This window comes from Phocoena sinus, chromosome 6 (assembly GCF_008692025.1).
Source record: "Phocoena sinus isolate mPhoSin1 chromosome 6, mPhoSin1.pri, whole genome shotgun sequence".
Taxonomy (NCBI): Eukaryota; Metazoa; Chordata; class Mammalia; order Artiodactyla; family Phocoenidae; genus Phocoena; species Phocoena sinus.
In genome coordinates, this window is record NC_045768.1 from 43,770,045 (window position 1) to 43,793,960 (window position 23,916).

At 42.4% G+C, this 23,916-nt stretch overlaps 1 protein-coding gene across 1 annotated transcript in view; it reads left to right on the forward strand.

Annotated features, from left to right (window-relative positions):
* Positions 1 to 23,916, forward strand: part of PRUNE2 (prune homolog 2 with BCH domain) — a 272,571-nt gene that overhangs the window by 199,583 nt on the left and 49,072 nt on the right. The window contains exon 10 of the mRNA XM_032634319.1: positions 23,149 to 23,228. Coding sequence (XP_032490210.1) covers positions 23,149 to 23,228 — 80 coding nt within the window. The remainder of the gene's footprint in view (positions 1 to 23,148; positions 23,229 to 23,916) is intronic.

The following is a 23,916-nucleotide window of genomic DNA, read 5'->3' on the forward strand; positions in this document are numbered from 1 at the left end:
TATTGAAATGTCTATTTGGATTATTTGACAAGCAGAGTGGCCCTGGTACAGTGGCATTTTTATTTTTTATGTTATTGCTAATAGTCATTGAAGCCAGTAACATACATTTCTCTTTTTTCTGATGAATCTTGTAACCTTTAAACCTTACCTAAGTTCCAAGCTGCAGAAATAGGTCATCCTCAAAAATGGGCTTATGTTGTTTTCTATTGCTTTTTCAACATCAAGACAGAATACGCTACTTAGAGAATATCAGTATTTTACTGAGAAACTAAGTTATGTGAGAAACTAGAAAAAAATTATCACCTGGTTAATTTCAAACAAGAAATACATAGGTTATGGAATTCCTCTGTGGAAACCAAAAAAACCAAGACTCCCATCTAGAAGGAGTGATTTAAAGTGTGATTCTGCCTGAGATCAGTGTCATGACAAATCACCTGTCATGGTGACTTAAGGGGGAGGGGGGACATCATCTCTATAAACTGCCCCCCTTCTTTCATAGGAACTGTTAATGTGCTGTGGATCTTATGTAAACTGCTATTTGAGCACAGCTTCTGGGCTCATTTCCCACCAGATGGTCCCCCGACCCCCTCCTAGAGAGAAAAATAGAAGCTGCCACTGAATGAGCCCACTTCAAAATGTTCATTTGATGAAAGTTTTCTTAAAATCCTAATTGGTAATATTCACAGAATGTAAAAACTGGAATTATTAGATGAAACTTCCTGGTAATTAAAAAAAAATGATCCATGGTCTTTCTGTTAATTTAAAGAGACAGATTATCTGGGAGAAAAAAAGTACCTTTCCGGGAGTATCTCTATCAGTAAATTATACTTACGCAGGCTAGTGAAAGCTCTGTACTTTAAAATGGCTCGGACCTTGCTCTGCAACTCAAAGACAAATAAACAAGACTGGCTGTTGCCATGCTCGGTCAGCAGCACCTAAACATCCCCAGGAGATTTCGCTTTGTAATGCAAAGTTACCCTTTATATCCTAAATAAGATCTAAAGCTTCATAGGTGCTTAAGGGTAATGAGCCAGATTCTCCTTCCTATTAACAAGAAGTCAAATTAACTTTTTCCCAATGGTTAGGGCTCTCTTTGGTACTTTCCAGTGAATTTCCATTTGGTTTTTCATTCTCGAATGTCTTTGTACTCAGGGAAGGATTTATCTCTTATTAAATAAAGGATCATGAGACTTTTTTGACCTTTAGACTTCATACTTTCTAGCAAGCTAGAAGACAGTGCGGGGTTTGCACATAGGTTCAGGTACTCGATATAGGTTATGACAGGAAAGCTTGAGTTCACCCACAGCAAATAAAAGCTTATTTTTTTCTTCTTCGCTAGCCTGGAATTGCTTTGACGTGCCAAGATTTTGCAGACAGTGGCTTTACTCAAATCAACTTCCTGCTAGAGTAGTATTTGAATTTGGGATGGGTTCTCAATCCCTTATCCATTCTAGTCAGTAGGATAGTTGGGGGAGAGGGGAAGGGATGAGAAGGGGCAGAGGGGAAAGTAGTGAAGGACATTCTGTCCCTGGTATCCTGTCTGTATCAGAGTTGACAAAGAACATTTGGGTACAGCTTTTTTCTGGATTAATAATGGCTGGAGTCATGGGGTAGTGGTGGATAGGTGTGCAAAAGGGTTGCAGGAGAAGAGGCAGGAATGGATACCCCCGTCTGAACACCGTGATCATTTGAAGGCTCTGGTAAGCCATTTGCCTGGGGTTTTGATAGTTGTGTGATTCTCCGTATTATTCTTGCATCCTGAGTTTCAATTGCTAAGGTAAGATAAGCTGAAACAAATTGTAGAATTCATTTTGCCTCACTTCCTCAGTTTATAAGCAAGCAAATGAGCTCCAGTTAGAGTGAGGGATTGACTCAAGGTCACAGTCAGTGGCTGGGCCAGGATCAGAACCCAGGTGGCCAGCTCTTGATCTCATGCTATTTCCTTTCACCCCAGGCCTTTGAAAAGCCCTTAGCAAAACCTGGCCCATGAATTTACATTTCTCAGAGCTTAAAAAAAAAACCCACAAAAACCGCTACTACTCTTCTATTTTAAGGGTAAGGTAGCATTTCCTAATCCCTTTACAACCCTTAGGAATTTGGGGGAAATGAAACTGGACTGTATTCTCAGAGCTTGTGCATTTATTATGAACAAGATGCTATCTGCCCCTAAAGACTGCATGTGATATAAAGGCAAAACAAATGGCTTGCAAAAGGCGGGGTAAAGTGAATTCCATAAGAGGTGGAACTGAGGGGCTCTGGGACCTCCAAGTTGGGAGAGCCTTGCTCCTCCCTTATTATAGAGAAGTAAATACAGGATTCATGGATGAGGTGGATTCAATAGTTGGGGGAAGGAACATTTCAGCAGAAGGGAATATACACCAAGAGAGGGAAGAGAACTGTCAACAAGACTTGGGAAACTAGGAGCTCATGTTGTCTGAAAGGTAGAGCATCGGGGGATGCTAGTGGTGGATTGATCTAAATGGTGGAAAGCCCTGAGGGTCAAAGAAATTTGTATGAAATGTGTTGGCAGTGGGAAGCCAGTGTTTTATGAGTTGAGGGTTTGGATTGGCAGTAGACGGGCGATGGTGTGGGAGAGATGGGAGGCAAGAGGAGAGGGGGTAGTCCACCTGAAATAGAATGGACTGACCCTGCTAGGATGGAAAGAAGAGAGGCGATTACAGAACTTCAGACGTGGAAGAAAGGCACAGTGCTTGAAAGCTGAGAGAGATAAGAATCTTCTGAGGAGGTGCCTAGTGAAGAATTGGCACACCCTGTGATAGGGTATCGTTTCATTCCTCATGACCGAGAATCTGCAGCCTTGCTGCCCTCGATATAAGTTAATATAAGCAAGGTGACAAAAGCACGAAGCTCTCTCATCTGAACAAGATAGACTCAGCTTTGGCAGGAGCGCTTTCAGAAAGCTAAATCCGCATCTGATCAGTCAGCACCAGGGCACGGTCCCAACGCCCGGCCATGGTTTCTATGACAACACTTCCATTTTTAGCAAGAGCGCAGGGCTGCAAGCCTCTAGATCTACTGAGGTGGACCTAATGGAGTGGGATGTAAAGAGGATGGTGACTTTCTCTTCCAGTCATCGCCTTCCCTCCTAGGCAGTGGCCCTTTGAGGACAGGGATCAGACCGAATGGTGCCCCTGACAAGTGCCAAGAAGATTCTGACTCATAGAGTAGAAATCAGAATGAGTCTTGATAGTGGGCGTGGGAGCTGGGGACAAAGAAGGGAGAAGGGGAACAGGGGAGCTCAGATGTAATCTATCCCCACTCCTTCCCCAGCCTATCCACAAGATCCAGCCCCAAAACTGCCACCTGTTGTCTGGAGACTTCCAGGTCTATCCACTCTGCCCACATGTGGAGGAACTACTCCTATCTCTGAAACTCCGTGATTATCACTCATGGGTTTTACCCCACAGTTTTTTGTGAACTTGTATGTCTTTTCCTCTTTATTCTCCTAGATTTTAAATTCTCAGACACACGCAGAATGTGTGTCTGAACCATTCTCTTTGTAATATACCCTCCCCCAGACTAACACTTTCCACGTGGTTCTAGGACTGAACCGTTTGTTAAATTCCTACCTGAAGGAATACTAACTTGGGAAACAGTGAGTACCAGAGAATCTACATCTATCGAGGCTTATGGGAAACTGGTTTGGAAACCCTAGGGGGGATAATCAGAATTGTTTAGGGGTAGTTTTGCCTGGAGACAGAGATCTTTCAAAGTCCCTCCAATCCAAAAATTCAGAAAGGAACATAGGCTTCCTATAGTGCCCTCAAAAACAGGATTTACTGTTGTCCAAATCCAATACGGAAACCCCATTCATAAAGCTACCATTGCCCGTGAAGCAAGAGAATAAAAATGTTGCCACTTAAGCAATTACGATTTTCTATGCCCAACTCCCAGAAACACCCAGGAAAGGGTTGATGAAGTTGGAAGTTCTAGAAATAGCTCTTTCTAAAACAAAGCAGGAGTAAAGCCAACATAATGTGATCTCAGGAGAGCAGTTGCGCACAAGATCGGTTAGGAGGGCAGGTACGATGGAGATGAGAGGATAGCTAGAGATTATTGATCTCTGGAAAGGTATTGATAACTGAAAGAAAGCAAGCTTGGGATGGAGTAAAGCCCCATTCCTGGGCTAGCTGTGGGGAAGTTTTCTTTGTTGATTAGACTAAGTTCAGGGACGATCACAGGTCATGTTCTCGATATAACTGAAGAGACTGAATTTACGAGGAGAAGCTTCTAACCAAAATTTGCATTCACTTAACCGTTTATAGACTCAAGGCTTGTTTCTAATTTGCTTGGTCGTAGGTGGCTGGTCTTAGGCTGTTCATTTTATTTCCCAATACTAACTTTTATTTACCAGCAGGGACCTGGTAACTAGAACATGTGAGTCATATACCAGAGTCTTGGAATCCCATATAATGCCACAAGTCTGTGAACAACAATTATTTAAAAGCATAAGCACATTTTTTCCCTAAATAGCTGTCTACATTTATACAATGAAGACATACCAATGTAAAAGAAATAGTTAAAAGAATCAGCTCTCCCTGTGAAGTTGGCATAGCTGTATGATTACTGACTATATCCCTGAGGAGAGTACAAAATTAATCAAGTCTCATAAATTGCCTTCATAGAATGTGATCGTACTGTACAGTGGGGCATGTGTAAATAAAGGTGATGGCTTCTTTCAGCCGCGAGGGACCTGATTTGGGCTTCTCTCCTTCCCGCTAGATCTGTCAGGCAGCAGTAGAAGGGCTTTCTAGTAGAAAGGAAGAACGGAAGGCCTGATATACTCCTCCCAGAGCCGAGATTCTCCTCCTTGAAACTGTGCTGATGAAGGAGATCAGATACTGTATCCATTTGCTTGAGCTGCCATAACAAAGTACCACAGACTGGGTAGCTTAAATAACAGAGATTCATTTTTTTCACAATTCTGGAGGATCAAATTCTGAGATCAAGGTGTCGGCAGGATTGGCTTCTTCTGAGGCCTCTTTCCTTGGCTCATAGATGGCTGTCTGCACCCCTGGCTTCACTTGGTCTTCCTTCTGTGTATGCCTGTGTCCTAATCTCCTCCTATAAGGACACCTGTCATATCAGGTTAGGGCCCACCCTAATGACCTCATTTTAACTTAATTACCTCTTTAAAGACCTTATCTCCAAGTACACTCACATTCTGAGGTACTGGAGGTTAGGATTTCAACACATGAATTTGGGAGGCGGGGGCAGGAATCCAGCCCTTAACAGAGAATGTGCTGGGAATTCCTGTGGACCAGCCCCACACTTCATTTGTCATTCTTTAGTGTTGAGTCTACAGGCACATGCCTCAAGTGAAGTCGTTTTTTTTTTTTGTTTTTTTTTTTTGCGGTACGCGGGCCTCTCACTGTTGTGGCCTCTCCCGTTGCGGAGCAACAGGCTCCGGACGCGCAGGCTCAGTGGCCATGGCTCACGGGCCCAGCCGCTCCGCGGCATGTGGGATCCTCCCACACCGGGGCACGAACCCGTGTCCCCTGCATCGGCAGGCGGACTCTCAACCACTGCGCCACCAGGGAAGCCCCAAGTGAAGTCGTTTTATGGGTGTTGGGTTTTTTCTCCTCCAGTAGGGTGGGTGGAACAAGTTAATTTGGCTACTGCGTAATCTTTAAACTGCTCTGTAAAGTAAATGTCCACTCAGTGTGATTCGTAATGTGTGAAAGGTCCCAACTCAAAACTGTATGTCCATAATCAACCCTTTAACCCTTCCTTGTCCTAAAGAAACCAAAGGGCACTGGTTAGTATGGTAAGGTCGGGGTGGGGGGGGAGTATGTTACTTTTTGGAATTTGGAAAGCAGACTGCTTTACTTTATTTTTTTTTTATTTATTTTTTTTATTCAGTACGCGGGCCTCTCACTGTTGTGGCCTCTCCCGTTGCGGAGCACATGCTCCGGACGCGCAGGCTCAGCGGCCATGGCTCACGGGCCCAGCTGCTCCGCGACATGTGGGATATTCCCGCACCGGGGCACGAACCCGCGTCCCCTGCATCGGCAGGCGGACTCTCAACCACTGCGCCACCAGGGAAGCCCCAGCTTTACTTTATAAGGTTGAAACAGCAGCACCATCAATGAAATACAAACCAAAAATTTTACTGTTTCCAAATTTATTGCTGTTGATTTTGGTCTTAAGTTGATAGATTCCATAGAAGGTGATAAGTATCTTTTACCTCTTCCTCCATTAGAAAATTAGGTTGGATTCCTTGATCGAGAATATCACCACTTACTAAAACATACATGGAGAGAATAATCAATAAACAGGCTTTCTAGGAAAAAGAAAATGTTGAGTCTAAGGGTCACTTCAGGGGTTCCACGACCACCTTGGAGATTCACGGTGAATATGGGAGGCCTTGTTGAGCCCCAAATATTCTAATAATAGTAAGAGTAATATTAAATAGTAGAACTTTTGCCAAACACTTTACTCATTATCTTTGAAATCTCACGCTATTCCTCGTATAATACTCATTTTGCAGATGAAGAAACTAAGTCTTAGGGAGGTCAGCTAACTTTACTGCAGTTACATGGTTAATAAGAGGTAGAGGGGGGTTGATCCTGTTGACCCCACCTTGCCTCCCTATTTGTGAGCATTGGTTCTTCTTAGTTGTCTGTGGTCTGAAAGTCTAAGGAGAAACTCCTTGCAGAAGAATAAGGTTGGGGATAGAGGTATGAAGGAACTTCTTTTCAGTTTTGAATTGGGGATCTAAGGGAGTCCAGAGTCCCCAAAGAACACTGAAACCTGAAGTGTGATTCAGAATTTTCCCATTGCCAAGACATCAGTTAACCTAGATCTGTTACACCCTAACCATCGCAAGAGGGAGGAAATAAGAACAAGGGTCAGGAATGGGGATTAGGGACTCTAGAGCTGCCCTGGAGTTGAGTATGCAGCCAACTCTGCCTCCAGTTTGATGTAGTCCTGTTTATCTAGTTTTGCTTTCGTTGGCTGTGCTTTTGGTGTCACATCCAAGAAATCGTCGCCAAATCCAATGTCATGATGCTTTCCCCGCTATGTTTTCTCCTAGGAGTTTTATAATTTTAGGTCTTACTTTTAGGTCTTTAGTCCATTTCAAGTTAATTTCTGTATATGGTGTAAGGTAAGGATCCACCTTCATTCTTTTGCATGTGGATATCCTGTTTTCCCAGTGTCATTTGTTTTTGTTTTTTAATTTAATTTATTTATTTATGGCTGCGTTGGGCCTTCGTTGCTGCGCGTGAGCTTTCACTAGTTGCCGCAAGCGGGGGCTACTCTTCGTTGCGGTGCACGGGCTTCTCATTGCGCTGGCTTCTCTTGTTGCAGAGCACGGGCTCTAGGCACACGGGCTTCAGTAGTTGTGGCACACAGGCTCAGTAGTTATGGCTCGAGGGCTCTCGAGCACAGGCTCAGTAGCTGTGGCGCCTGGGCTTAGTTGCTCTGCAACATGTGGGATCTTCCCAGACCAGGGCTCGAACCTTGTCCCCTGCACTGGCAGGCGGATTCTTAACCACTGTGCCACCAGAGAAGTCCTTCCCAGTGTCATGTGTTGAAGAGACTGTCCTTGCCCCACTGAATGGTCTTGGTATCCTTGTCAGTCATTTGACCATATATGTGTAGGTTTATTTCTGGGTTCTCTATTCTATTCCCTTGGTCTTTGTTTCTGTGTTTATGGTGGTACCACTCTGTTTTGATTACTATAGCTTTGTAATAAGTTTTGAGGTGAGGAAGTGTGAGACATCCATATTTGTTCTTCTTTTTCAAGATTGTTTTGGCTATTTGGGACCCCTTGAATTTTCATATGAGTTTTAGGATGGAGTTTTCTATTTCTGCAAAAAAATGCTCTTGTGACCTGAGGTACTGCCTTTGAAAACCACTTTTCTATTCTAATTTTTAGCAGAATTACTGAAAAAATAACAGCAGCAATATCTAACCCTCCCGTAGCATCAGCTAAAATGTGCCAGGCAGTATTCTCTACCCTTACTTAAATCAACTCGTTTAATCCTTGCAACAGCCCCTGAAGTAGGTATTGATAGTTTCCCCATTTATAGATGAGGAAACTGAGACACAGAGGGGAATTCTGCATCTTACCTAATGTCACACATTTAAAAAGGTCAGAGTAGGATTCAAGTGCAGGTGATCTGACTCCAGAGTCTGAGACTTTAGTTGCTATCCTGTACCCTTTATGGAAGAAGTAAAAGCATATAGGAGTTCAGGCTGCATCTGTTAGACTCTTGGTAGATGTAGGCCAAGATGTGCAGATGTACAGAGAGGCCCACACATCTCACTGGGTTATATCTCTGAGCTGTGCTTCCCCAATTTTGTTCTTTAACATTAACATGTTACGAGAGAAAGGAAGGAAGGAGGGAAGGAAGGGAAAAGAAAAAAAGATACCTTGGTCAAAAACAAGGTAAACAAAATCAAACATTTTTACCTTCTGTAGAACATCTCAGAGTCTATGATGAGTTCACATGCGTTATAAAGTCCCAAAAGGAGGGCAGGCTATTCGGTGTTTCCCAAGCTCACTGGGTACAGAGCCCTCCCTCAGGGCCTGTAGACCCTCTCCTCTGGGAGGCTTTGGGAAGCGCTGGCTTAAACAAATGACCGGAAGCACCCCTTCTGTGTGTCTTTTGCCAGCTGGACGGTTTGGAACCCTCAGGCACAAGTCCTCCTCATGTGTCCATTTCTGTGTCTGTCCCTGTCAGTCACAGGCCTGAGCTCATGGGGAGCTGATAGCGGGAGTAGATTCCAGAAATCTGCCCGCTTCCTGGGGTCCCCGGGGTCCGAGAGGTGACTCCATTTTCAACCACAGCCAGGGACTGTGTGGGAATGAAAAGATAAAGGAACTTTATGCTCGAGGAAAGCAAGGAGCAACTGGGCCACCAGGAAGGAAATACAGAAAATAAAAATGGGGTGATGTTACCGAAGGCACAGAATTCTGGAGCTTCCAGCATGTATTTATTCAACAAAAGCTCACTGGGTGCCAGCTGCCAGGCAGTGCTCTCAGCTCCCCAGGGATTCTGTGGGGCACAGGATACCAGCTGACCCTCTAGGAGCCAACTGTTGGCCCATCCAGATGAAAATGTTTTTATTCTCTGCCCCAGTTTCTTCATCTGGCAAACAGCAAACAGAAAATGATGCCTTAAAAGGATGCAATCAAAAACACAATGTTGGGACTTCCCTGGTGGCGCAGTGGTTAAGAATCCTCCTGCCAATGCAGGGGACACGGGTTCGAGCCCTGGTCCGGGAAGATCCCACATACCGCGGAGCAACTAAGCCTGTGTGCCACAATTACTGAGCCTGCGCTCTAGAGCCCACAAGCCACAACTACTGAGCCCACGCGCTGCAACTACTGTAGCCCACGCACCTAGAGCCTGTGCTCTGCAACAACAGAAGCCACCGCAATGAGAAGCCCGCTCACCACAACTAGAGAAAGCCTGCGCGCAGCAACGAACACCCAAAGCAGCCAAAAATAAAAAATAAATTTGGGAGCTTTCCTGGTGGCGCAGTGGTTGGGAGTCCGCCTGCCGATGCGGGGGACGCGGGTTCGTGCCCCGGTCCGGGAGGATCCCACGTGCCGCGGAGCGGCTGGGCCTGTGAGCCATGGCCGCTGAGCCTGCGCGTCCAGAGCCTGTGCTCCGCAACGGGAGAGGCCACAACAGTGAGAGGCCCGCGTACCGCAAAAAAAAAAAAAAAAAAATTTATTTAAGAAAAAAACCAAAACACACAATGTTATTTCAAATGTATAAAGACAGAGAGATACTACATAGCATCAAGGAGGTTGTTTTTCTTTAAGGAAAAAAGAACATAAATGGTAAAATTTTCAGAACCTAGAAAAATATTGTTTTAGGAAACAAAATTCAAAACTGAAAAACAGAAAGCAGCAAATCTAAGAAAATAAAGAGACAGTAAAAGGAACCGAAGTGAAAAGAACAGACGATTGGAAAAAGAGAAACCATTAAAAGATAGAGTGCAGATACAGACTGCAAAAGTGTTTAAAACAGCCTACTGCAAAAGATAAATGAATCAGCAGTCAGGTAGTGGCTGTGGCTTATTTATTTTAATATCCCCACTGGCTTGCAGAGATACTGGTGAGGATGAAGGGAAATGACAGACATGTGGCCCGAGGGGGTAGCCGCCCCTCTGCCGAGGCCCGCTTATCAAAGGCTAAACTCCTCCCTTTCTTCAGTGATGCTAATATTTCAGCTTTCTACGCCTGCTCCTCCCTACTTTAATTTGGAAGACATTGAAAGCCCTGATACTATGGCAGTGGGACGCGACAGCATACTATTGCTGCTGATAAACAACTGAAATTACTACTAACGAAGCACTTAATTATTTCTAATGTCAGCTGGAAATTGTCCAAGTGAGGATTTCTAGAAACTCGTAGAGAATATTATTATATTTAAATTACCTCTTTATCTTAAACTGTTGCCCATGCTGGTATTTTAAAAATTGAAAAAACACAGAAGAGTAAATAAATAAGAAGTAAAAAAATCCCTTTCTCCCGAAACTGCTCCCTATACATAGCCCCTATTAATTAATTAAATTATTAATAGATATGAATAATTTCTATTCCTTCTAAATATTGTCTGTGCCTATACATATGTATAAATGTGCATAACTTTATACAAATTACATCATTCTAAACATACCACCTTGTAATTTGATTTATTAAGTATATCTTAGATGCCATCCCATGTCAATACATTTAGAATTTTTTTGCATTGATACACAGTGATGCATTTCATGTTATATTTAATCACTCCCCTGTTGAGCATTTAGATTATCCTTTTTACTTTTTCAAAAAAATAATAAATTATTTGAGTGGAAAAATTCCTTTAGTGGAATATTAAATTAGACTATGTTTCCTTTAGTTTATTCAGTGAAAAAGACAACTAGGGTTCGAAGCTGAGGGCAAAATGGTGCAAAGCACTCTTATCTCCCAAAGAGAGAAATGGCAAGAAGCCTTCAAAGATTGGGGTAGCTACTTCCCCCAAGGTCTTTTTTTTTTTTTTTAATTGAAGTATAGTTGATTTACAATGTTGTGTGAGTTTCAGGTGTATAGCAAAGTGATTCAGATATACACACACACACAGACATAGACATATATATATAGACATATCTGAATATATATATGTATTCCTTTTCAGATTCTTTTCCATTATAGGTTATTACAAGGTATTGAATATAGCTCCCTGAGCTATACAGTAGGTCCTTGTTGTTTATCTATTTTACACATAGTAGTGTGTATCTGTTACTCCCTAATTCCTAACTTATTCCTCCCCCACTTCCCCTTTTGTAACCATAAGTTTGTTTTCTATGTCTGTGAGTCTATTTCTGTTTTGAAAATAAGTTCATTTGTATTATTTTTTTAGGTTCCACTCATATGGGATTTGTTTTTCTCTGTGTGCTAATCTCTAGGTCCATCCATGTTGCCGCAAATGGCATTATTTCATTCTTTTTTATGGCTAATATTCCATTGTGTGTGTGTGTGTGTGTGTATATATATATATATATATATATATATATATATATATATATATACCACATCTTCTTTATCCATTCATCTGTCATTGGATATTTATGTTGTTTCCATGTCTTGGCTATTGTAAATAGTGCTGCTGTGAACATTGGGTTGCATGTATCTTTTCAAATTAGAGTTTTTGTCTCTTCTGGATATATGCACAGGAGTGGTAACTATTTTTAGTTGTTTTTTTTTTTAATGAAGTATAGTTGATTTACAATGTTGTGATAATTACTACTGTACAGCAAAGTGATTCAGTTATACATACATACATACATATACACACACACACACACACACACACACACACACACACATACACATCTTTTTTATATATTCTTTTCCATTATGGTTTATCATAAGATATTGAATATAGTTCTCTTTGCTATACAGTAGGTAGGTCCTTGTTATATATCCATTCTATATATAAAAGCACTGCTAACCCCAGCCTCCCACTCCATCCCTCCCCCAAACCCCTCCCCCTTGGCAATCACAAGTCTTTTCTCTATATCTGTGATTCTGCTTCTGTTTCATACATAGGTTCATTTGTGTCATATTTAGATTCCACATATTAAAAATATCACATGGTATTTGTCTCTCTTTCTGACTTACTTAGTATGATAATCTCTAGTTGTATCTATGTTGCTGCAAATGGCAATATATCGTTCTTTTTTATGGCTGAGTAGTATTCCATTGTAATATATGTACCACATCTTCTTTATCCATGCCTCTGTTGATGGACATTTAGGTTATTTTCATGTCTTGGCTACTGTGAATAGTGCTGCTATGAACTATAGGGGTGCATGTATCATTTTGAATTATAGTTTTGTCCAGATACATGCCCAGGAGTGGGATTGCTGGATCATATGGTAATTCTATTTTTAGTTTTCTGAGGAACCTCCATACCATTTTCCACAGTGGCTGCACCAACTTACATTCCCACCAACAGTGTAGGACAGTGCCCTTTTCTCCACACCCTCTCCAGCATTTGGTATTTGTAGACTTTTTAATGATGGTCGTTCTGACTGGTGTGGGTTGATACCTCACTGTAGTTTTGATGTGCATTTCTCTAATAATTAGCGATGATGAGCATCTTTTCATGTGCCTGTTGGCCATCTGTATTTCTTCTTTGGAGAAATGTTAATTTTAGTATTTTAAGGAACTTCCATACTGTTCTCCCTAGTGGCTGCATCAATTTACATTCCCACCAACAGTGTAAGAGCGTTCCCTTTTGAGAAATGAAATTGTATTCAAGTTGTTTTCATCTAGAACAGGGGTCAGCAAACTATGGCCTCCAGGTCAAATCTAGTTAGTTGGCCACCTATTTTTCTACCCAGTTTTATTGGAACATAGCCACGCCCCTTCACTTACATATCTTACGGCTATTTTTGTGCTACAGCAAAGTTGAGTAGTTATGATAGAGACTGTGTGGCCTGCAAAACGTAACAAATTTAGTATCTGGCCTTTACAGAAAAACTTTGCCGACTCCAGCTCTAGAGAAGTCAAAGACTTAACTCCCCTGCCATGCCCTGGGGATCAACAAATATAACTGCTTGAGCAGCAGTTGGAAGAGTGGCTCTGTAGGCCCCCGTTGTTTGTATTTCTGGTGCCAGACTGTCCACACTCTTGAGCGACTGAGGGGAAGTAAAACCAAGGCAGTGCAGCCATTGCATTGCACTGCTGGGGAGAGGAATCCTTGTGAGCATATCCCCTCGGGCAGGATGGTAAGGCGGGGAGGTATCTACAGACTCATCAGCACAAAAGAGAAATTCCAGGAGGTGCTGAGCTGCTGAAGTGGAGGGTGGGCAGGGCTGCAGGAGTCTGTGCTGAGACTCTGGTCACTTGCTCATCCTACAGGAGCTGCTGACTCTCACCCTAAAGACTTTTCATTTCTGAAGACAAATGGTCGTCCACTCCTCCTCCGCCTCATTTCGCAAGAACCTCATCCTTACTTAATATGCCCATCCCCCCTACCCCCCGAGGACCCCCACCCCCCACCCCGGCCCACCCCGGGTCATTCCTAATAGCATCTGAGAGGTGCTTTTGTCATTGTGGAAGAGGGCACTGTAAACTCTACACTGGGTGAACTTCACCTTATTATGTTTAGAGCAATTACTCCTTTGTGATATGACTTCTGTAAGAGTCACCTCGCATTTCTAAATTATGTTTGGAAGAAAGCTGAACTTGTTATCAAACGTAATTTGTTGGTAGACAATTTGAGTGGTCAAGTTCCAATATGTGGTGAGACCTTATGAGGAACACTCTGCTAGAAAAGTAGGGCATCCTCCCGTCTCTAAATAAGGGTGTTTATTCAATAGTTAGTTATTCCCCTCCACCACATGCTAGGCCCTCTGCTAAGCACTGGGAGTGCCTGCCTTCAAGGACCTCTGTGTGCATGTGTGGAGGGGGGATGAGAGTGGGGAGGAATGGGGAGGGTGGGGCCAGAGAAGTTAGGAATAGATTGTTGTAAATCATGAAAAATACCCATTTAATGTGAGCTCAGGGTACTGTTGGACTTGACCCAGCCGTGTGGGGTGGGGCTGAGATGTCTAAGCTGAGTTCTAGAAGACAAGAACCAACTGGGGAGTGAGCGATGGGAGAGGAGGCTCGAGTTCGGCCTGGGAGGCCAGACCGTGAAGCCCGGTGAGCCATTCTCTGGAGCCAGGACCCTTCCCTTGAGACAGTGGGGACATGAAAGGACTGAAACAAGAAGGTTAGATTGAGATGGTTAGATACTGAGTGAGCAATTTGAAGGGGGTGGGGAGTAAACTCAGAAACAGGTTTCTGCGAGGAAAAAATGAACTTGAACCAAGGTCTTAGCAGTGAAAATAAAGAGGAGAGGAGGTTGCAAATGTATAAGACTGGACGGTCAGGATGGTCAGCTGGATTGGGAAGGAGTGTTAGAAAAAGAAGGAGATTAAGAACGATTGCCAATTTGGGGTTTGCGAGCTCACAGGTGATTGGTAGGGACGTTCACCGGGATGGGGAAGGTATTAGCTGACCATTGCTGTGTAATAAATTATCTCGAAACTTAGCAGCTTAAAACAACATTTTTTCTCTCACAGTTCCTGTGTCTGGAATTTAAGAGTAGATTAGCTAGGTGATTCTGACTCAGGGTCTCTTATGAAGTTGCTGTTGAGACATCAGTCATCTGAAGGCTCCATGGGGGCTAGAAGATCTGCTTCCAAGGTGACCCACCCACATGGCTATTGGCAGGAGGCCTCAGTTCCTTCCTGGATTTTTACAGGAAGCCCTGGTTCCTCACCACCTGGATCTCTCCATAGGGCTTCCTGAGCGTCCTTAGGACGTGGCAGCAGCAGGCTTCTCCCAGAGTGAGTGATCCAGGAGAGAGCAAAGAGGAACTTCCACGTGCTTTTTAGGACCTAGTCTGACAAGCCACACACTGTCACGTCTACCTTATTCTGTTCTTTAAAAGCAAGTCACCAAGTTCAGTCCACACTTAAGGAAAGGGGGGGGGTGTTAGGCTCCAACTTTTGAAAGGAAGAATTTGTGGACACTTTTTTAAAGCTGCCGCAGAGAATGTAGGATGTAGCAGACCTGTGCAAAGGAAGATGCTGAATTCAGTTTTGTACGTGTTGAATTCGAAATGCCTGTGAGTCATCCAAGTTATGAACTGTAGATTTGCTCCAGAAACAAGTATATGCCCCTTCCCAGTGTGAGATTATGCCATTTAATTGAATCTTCTCAGTAACAAATATTGATATGTCTTAAGGTTTCAGAAAACATGTGAAAAAGAGAATAATATATACCCTGCAGGCAAGAGGTAGAATTCTCCATGCAGCCCTGTTCACAGCCAAGGATTTAATTAATTATTATCTGAAAAGCAAATGTTTTAAATGATATTTAGGCTTTCCTTCTATTCCTGCTGTGTTCCTCAAACTTTAGGGCTCATGAGGTTTACTACAGAGGATTTTATACAAAACGACATATGCTATAATTCAAGGGTCATTTGGACAGCAAGTGATTTTTGCTACCTGCAGATTTTGAGAATTCAGCCCTGTGTAAGGAGACTGTATAATGTTTCTCTCCTCTGAGAACGTGAGAACAGATGGCTGTGGTTTGTGGGGTTTGGCAAAATCCCTAGAGAAGGTGGTAACTGGGTGAGTGCCCAGTGCTTGTGTTCCTTTAGTTTTTTGTCATCTACTTTCCCTATTCTCACCCCCTTCCTTATCTGCCTCAGCTGGCTGACTTATAGGAGTCACCACACTTATCTTTTCTAGGGTGAGTGAGGCCCAGTGGGGTAGCTAATTATTGACAAGAGCCTCATTTCATGGGCTCAAACCCAGCTTCCTGTTGTGGGACCTAAGCTCCCATCCTTTCCTGGGTATCAGCTTGATTAACCTGAGTGTGAACCCCAGTGCCTCTGCCTTGCCTCCCAGTTGAGTAATGTGATAAGAGCCCTGGGGCACACAGGGTGGCATGTACCCTTATCTTAAATTGTGCAGCCTACTTTATCAGACAAGGATCCTGAAATGGCAACTCTCCAACCATTGGTCTTTAAAGGGCTAATTTATGTACTCAACAAAAGCAGGCCAGCACCTTATGAAAGGTTTTGTTTCTTCTTTTTTTTTTCTTTCATTTTATCTCCACTCCTAGAGAAAGTGACTTATGAAATCTGTCACAAGGGAACTTTCTCTTTATGTAATCATTTCCCAAAATTTATCAGCTTAACCATATGGTATTTTTCTAAAGAACAATTAACATCCTTAACCTGCTACCCTATTTCTACGGAGCTGTATTTTTTAGTGGTCAGTCTTATAAGAATGATTATTCCTTAAAAGGGTTGTTGCCTGCTGCTGGGTGTGCGTGCCCGCCAGGAAACATTAGAATCTAGCAGTGCTGTGTGTGCACTAAGTCTCGGTTCACTGCTCATTCGCTATTAAAAAGAAACTGATCTCGGACAAAGCTAATCCTACAACAGTTAAATCCCTCCAGATTCATAAATGCTGGAAGGATATACAATGTAGAATGGGCTTACCTTTGTACCTGGTCTAAACTCAAGAGGGTGCATATAACCAGGTCCCAAAATTTTCCTTTTTCGGTTGATCTTTTACTCTGGTGTCAGGACCGCCGTGCTACTGCGTGCTAATTTCTTTATTAAGAAGCAGAAGTACCAGAAACACCAAATCTACTAACATACATGGGATCCATTCTCAAATTGGAAGATTCTATTTACGTCACTGTTCCCCACTTGGTGGTATTTGTGATTAGAGGGGTGCCCAGATTCAGTATAAATAGCACTGAATCACCCAGGAGCATGGTTCTTTTTCTGACTTCCTGATTGAGTTGAGCCCTTAGATAATTCATCCATTTTCTTTTCTAATATCTGAGTTCAAGGCTATTTATTTTCCTCTAGGAATTTCTTTAGCTGCTTTCACAAGTTTTGACACGTAGGGCTTTATTGTTCATTTACTTACAGATGTGTTTTTAAATTTCTAGTCTTTTTATGATTGATTTCTTATATATGGCCCTGAAGTCAGAAAATAAGGTACATGCAATGTTGACTTTTGGTATTTTACAAGACATTCTATATAGTTTTCATGAGTTTGAAAAAATTGTGTATTTTTCTTGAGTGCGGATCTGTCCATTAGACCAAGCTATGTTAGTACTTTGTTCAGATCTTCTGTATCTTTATGCATTTTTTCAGATTGATTCCTAAATTCTTGAGACATTCAAATTTCCCCCCATGAAGTTCATTTCTCCTTATAATTTATATTCGATTTTTTGGCCTATGTTGTTAAAAGCATATTGGCTCTGGATCAATATATCTTCTGAGAAATTCCTCCTTTTATCATAAAGTAATAACTTTCTTAAGCCTTAATAATGCTTTTCTGCCTGAAGTCTGTTTTGTTTGCTACTAATATTGTGACAATTGCTTTCCTGTGGCTATTGTTTTTCTGATATTTCTTTTTATATCACTTTATCATCAACACTTCTGCATTATTATTTTTAGATGTTCCCTTTATTTTTTGCGGTACGTGGGCCTCTCACTGTTGTGGCCTCTCCCGTTGCGGAGCACAGGCTCTGGACGCGCAGGCTCAGCGGCCATGGCTCACAGGCCCAGCCGCTCCACGGCATGTGGGATCTTCCCGGACCGGGGCACGAACCCGTGTCCCCTGCATCGCCAGGCGGACCCTCAACCACTGCGCCACCAGGGAAGCCCTAGATGTTCCCTTTTCTAACCAGCATGGCTACTCAGGGTAAATGACACTGCCTGCTGTGACAAACAACCCCAAATCTCAGTGCTTCAACACCACGAAGATTTAAAAATTATTCTTTAATTATTATAGTCTCTTTCATATTGCTTTTTGTGTTTTTTTAAAAGATTTATTGCTAGTTCTTCTGTTTACAGCATCTGCTGGCAATCCCCCATAGTGTTTTTCCGTAGTTTAGTTAGTAGTTTGGTGGGTGTGGGTGAGGGTGTTGGTGTGGGTTCACCTTTCAGAGGGTTTTTTCTTTCTCCTAAGTGGATTTCCAGTGAATCCTAGATAGTAAAAGTAGCATGATTAAGTGGTTTCGTATTTGGTTCTTTTGGAACCCTAGGACTCGAGGCCTTCAATGGTCCAGGTGAATTTTAATTTTAATCTTTTGACTTGCGTTTCCTACATCATTCAGGTAATATAAATCAAGACATACTTGGCATACAAGCAGTGTCTCTAATTCTCATAGGTTGCTTTTAGTTTTCCACCCAAGATTCCAGGCAGACTGTGCTTTCCAAGGCCAGAGGATAGAGTTCATTCTTATCCCTCTTTCATTAAGAGGGCCGCTTTTTAAGGGCCACGGCCTTATTTAGAAGTTCAGGGTCTAGGCGTTTCTTCCAGCACCTGGAGGTCACTTCTCCTGTGGGGCCCAAAGGCCTATGTCCAGTCCAAAATCCTGCAGGCTACCTTTCATCAGCTTTCTAGAATAACTCTTCATTTCCAGCACCTGGGGATTTCCCCCGGTATCTTTCAAGTTTGGAAATGTATTAATTACTTTTAGGGCGTTCTGTCTTATATAGCATTTCTTTGGATTTATAATGATAAATGACATTACACCTTGCCAGACACTTTCTGATCCCTCTTTTTTTTTTTTTTTTTTTTAAGCAAATAAAGAAAAGTCTCAGAGGGAGAGCCCAGGGGTTTCTAGCTTGAATTTAATAGCATTGTTTTATTTTGATTATATTTAATTTATGTGACTATTTTAGGTGAATGACTCTAAGTTTCCTTATATACAGTGATAACAAACCTTCCTTTCAAAACAAACTTACTTAAGTCAATTTAAAGAAAAATATTAAGTAAATTGACAAGGGCTAGGTGGCTATGAGAAACCCATAAAGGTGCTATATTCATATTCAAGTTTATAGAATGCTTGAAAAGCAGTTGATGGTCTTCTGAGCTTTGTCCTCATTTAAAAAAATGTTCCTATAGGCTAAAGCAAACCTAGACAAGAAGATGTTTATCCACCCTGAGCCTGGGTTGAGAATGTGGGAAATGCCCTGATTTGGGTCATCCAAGTCAGGGCATAGTGCCAGTCAGATATTCCCTTCAAAACAAACCATAAAGATCAGCTATACTACTCAGAATGGCCTGGGTTAGCACGTGGTAACAAAGAAACCCAATATCTCAGGGTAAAACAGAAAGATTTCTTTCTCGCTCACACATCCAACGATCTTTATCCAGTAGGGGCTCTTCTCCTCCCAGCCCCTGTTCTGAGCTCTTCCATAGCCACCAAGGTGGGGAACAGCACGTGGCACCTACACTTGGTCCTAATTCTTCTGCCCGGAAGTGACACCTGTCACTTCCGCCCTCGTTTCATTGATCAAAGCAAGTCACATGGCCACCCTAATTTCAGAGGAGGACAAAAGGCGGAGAGCCAGAACTATTGGTGAAGAGCGATAATGTTTATAAAACCGCCCAGCAAACAGTTCTGGATCCGTCCTCTAGATGGCGACGTGGAGCCGAGCATCTGCTGGGGAGGGCAGCAATAGTAGAGTCAGACTCAGTGTTTATAACACCCCCAGCCTGTTGGGTAGCTCCCTTCCGTACAGAGAAAACCCCTGATTAGGTAGTGACTACGGTTGGGTAAGGTAAAATACTTAACCTTCACTATGGACTGATTTGTTACCTAACAGATCCCAAGAGGCTTCCATTCACCATTGGTAAAACTCCATGCTGTTCCATCGCCAACTACTCTGGCCACTTCATTTCTACAAATATTTATAGACCTAATGTATGAATGTGGTTGAAGTATTTACAGTGGGCACAACTTGGGTTTCTGCCAGGTTTGCCTCTGGGCTGTTCTGGTGCAGCGTTCCTTCTCTGTCCCAGGGATTTCCTAAAAACTCCCCACGGCCTTCTGTAATATCTGTGGGTTTGTGAGTCCCTCTCTTCCGATCACTGCCTGGTCACAGCTTCAGCTTCTCTTTTCCCTCAGGTATGCCGCCTCTGGTTTTCTAGCACTTTCTTAACTGCGTCTCTGTGCCGTAAAGGGGCGCTGAGAGACAAAGGCTCTATTTACTAACTTCAGTGAGTCCAGGGCACTAATAGGCTCTATGGACATTTGTGCAGCACTGACATTTTCCCTTACCTAGGCTGATACCCCAATTTTAATAACCTTAATATATGTTTTGTCCAACCATGACACAGACTTCAGTTAAATCACTGATCCTGCTATTATGTTTAAAATGAGGGAACACAATACCTTACGCTTAGTGAATGCTTTATAATTTCCAGAGTATTTTCTCATGTATTCTAGTTATTGTTTATTCTCCACAGTCACTGTAATATTCCGTATTCATTATCTTCATTTAAAATCACAAAGACGGTCAGCTAATTTTCTCAGAGTTAATAAGCTTGTCAGTACTAACCGTAGAACTGTAACCCAGGACTATAACCTCATATCTAGGACCCTTTCAGTTATTCCATGATGTTGCCTATAACTCACAAACATCAACAAAACCTACAAAATTTTAAGACAGATACTATCTGTCTGTTTTTAAACCCTTCATATTTATTTTGGCGCTAAGGCCAGCACCCTTATGTGCTCTCTGAAGCAAGTAGGTATGATGTCATTTTTTTTTTTTTTTTTAAGGTTGACTCATAGGCAACTAGAGAAAAGAATGTACATGTGCATTTAGGGGATTTCAAGTTCAGTAATTCAATCCAACACATATTTATCGGGTATTTATTTCTACCAGGTGCTGGAGATGTAATAGTAAAGAAGACAGACATGGTTTCTGTCCTCATGAAGCTTCAAGGCTAATGGAGAAGGCAATTATAATAGCAAAAAGAACTACAATGAAGTAGATAACATTCGTTTCTTTCAGTGTTCTTTTCAGGCATTGCACAGTCTCTCTTTTTTATTGGAGAGGAAATGGAGGCACAGAAAGATTGAGTAACTTGCCATATGACACACAGTAAGGGGTAGAGCTAAGACTTGAATCTAGCCACTCTCAACAGCAGCATTTTGCTACTTTACAGGTACTACAGGGTTGATGTCAAAGAGAACGCACACAGACTACTTCAGATGACAAGGGGTCATTGTAAGGAGATCTGAAAAACTGCAACAGCATGGGAAACCTAGACAGCTATCCCTCTGGGTCCCAGGACTTTCAAACTGGGGCCTAGAGCAGGCCTTCTCTTTGCCTACCACCCCACCTCCATTGCTGGACAGTCTGGTTTGCTGCATCCCATGCGGTGCGTCTCTGGCAAGGGTTATCTTGTTCCTGCCAATACGTTTATTGCCTTTGACCCCACACGCTGACCCCTTGCTCACTGTTTTTCAACTAGGGTGCAGGACTCATTTCAGAGAACATATAGGGCAGAAGCCACAACAAGTGTATGGAGAAAGTAGCTCCCTGGGGTTGTGTTTTTGAAGGGGTCTGTGGGGTTGACGGGTAAGGACACAGGCATTTACTTCTCTCAGGGGAGCAGCGCTGAATTGCTGACGACAGTCCTCATTATTATTATGATTATTATTTTATTTATTTTTGCTGTACGCGGGCCTCTCACTGCTGTGGCCTCTCCCGTTGCGGAGCACAGGCTCCAGACGCGCAGGCTCAGCGGCCATGGCTCAAGGGCCCAGCCGCTCCGCGGCATGTGGGATCTTCCCGGGCCGGGGCACAAACCCGCGTCCCCTGCATCGGCAGGCGGACTCTCAACCACTGCGCCACCAGGGAAGCCCCTCATTATTTCAACTCCATCATCGCATCTTCACCACAAGCATGAGGCTGGTCTGCTTCATTCTTCTACATCCTTAGCACAGAGTAGACACTCGATACATATTTACTGAATAAATGAAGCAAGTACAGTTATCACTACAGACACAGGACTTTGTTTATGTCATAGACTTTGTTAACAATAAGGGGTTTAACTTGAATCCTGAAGAAACTGATCATCCAGGTAAGCAAACTCCAAATGTTTGGTAGACCCAGACTGAGGTGGAGAGGAGCCGCAGTAAGAGAGGGAGGGAGGGATTAAATTTAGAACTTTAACACAAAGGTTTATCATGGTTAAATTTAGATTGGTGTCTACATCAGAGGTATTCACCCTAGATGAGTGAAATTACATGGAAGCCACCACGAAGAAAAATATATTATCGTAGGGAGGGTGGGAGGGAGACGCAAGAGGGAGGGGATATGGGGGTATATGTATATGTATAGCTGATTCACTTTGTTATACAGCAGAAACTAACACACCATTGTAAAGCAATTATACTCCAATAAAGATGTTAAATATATATATATATATATATATATTATCGTGATAAATGGGGATGCACTGGACGAGGGTCAGGAGATAAAAATAAGTCAAGGGCAATTTACTGTGAACAGTGATCAGCTTCCTACAAGAGCATATAGATTTGCCACAGTTTCCTCCAGTATTTGTCTGTTCCCTTCCACTAGTCTTACCAAGTGGGTAAGTCCTGGGTTCAACAGTCCCGGGTTCAACACTGATTAGAGAGAAGAGATGGTAACTCATGACCAGAACCATCTTCACCAACTTATAATTCACAATGAATCTTTAAATATTCAAAGAAGGAAGGAAAATAACATCAGTTGGCACCTTCTCAGGAATGTTAGGCACTTTACATTCATTGCTTAATCTTTCAACAACTCAGTGAGGTAGGTGGTATATCCCTGTTTTAGAAACAGAGATCAACAGAGTATCCTTTCCTCTGCCCACAGCAGTTTAGGTAATATGCTCAAATTTACAGGAAGAGATATGTACAAAGTCAGGTCTGTACTTACTCCAAAGCATATATATTGTATCCCTTGTTGAAAAAAAAAATTAAATGTCCCCTTAAGTATATTTTATTAGTTATTTGCTTCTCCTGTTTCTGAATTTCTTGAGGTGTGTTTACTTATGAGAACTGGCAGAAGAAGTGACTCGCTCTGTACACAGAATAAAATCCGAGTCCATGGTTCTCATTCACAGTAACTGCAGAAAGTCTGTATTCTAATTTAGGGCCACTTACAATGGATTCAGTACACATACTTGGTTGGTTTATTGAAAATGCCATCCTGGAATCTCTGGGTTTCCTTTTCAAAGAAAATTAAATCCCACACATTTTTTTACACTCTTTGCTTTGTGTTTGTGTGTTTGTTTTTTCAGATTACTGTTAGAGGATGTGGGAATGGACATCCCCTTTGAGGAGGGAATGCTGAGTCCCAGTGCTGCAGACATGAGGCCTGGTGAGAAAGCGTTCATTCATTTTCTTCAGCAGTGTTCTATATCCAAACGTGTTCATTATTCAGTGAGAGAACCATTTCCTGTGCATCCAACTTGTGATATCAGTGATAAAAGTGAAGAGAGGAAAAAAATCTGTGTGAGGAAGGTGTTAGGCTTGATGTGGTTAATTTCAGAGTTGACTTGAATCATCACCTAGTGTGGGCCACCCTTTATTTCCTGGGCCATGCCTGGATCTGCCAGTGTTTTCAGTTCCTGTGATAACTGGCTGCTGTTTATCATAATACCAAATTCTAACATCTAAGTTCACCTAATTTATACTTAAGTGTGAGAATATTTAAAATTAGCGATTTAATATTAAGGATGCTCAGTATCCTGATTATTAAAAAAGAAAAACAAACAAAAAACCCCAAACTACGCTTTACAACCCAAGGCATATACAAAAAGGAATTTAAAAATTTCAGTTGCAACCTATATGACTCTCACTCTGTACTAGGTTCACTCCTTTGCACTGTACCAGCTACAGGATCATACCAAGATCCTGAACCCTGACATTATCAGTCAAGCCTAGAATTGAGAAAGGAGTCAATTTTTTATTTCTGTCCGAGTATTTAAAGTGCATTCTTCAAAGTACTAATCATGTGACATAACTATTCTTAAGTGTTCTATGGCCAAATAAGCACGGTAGCCACC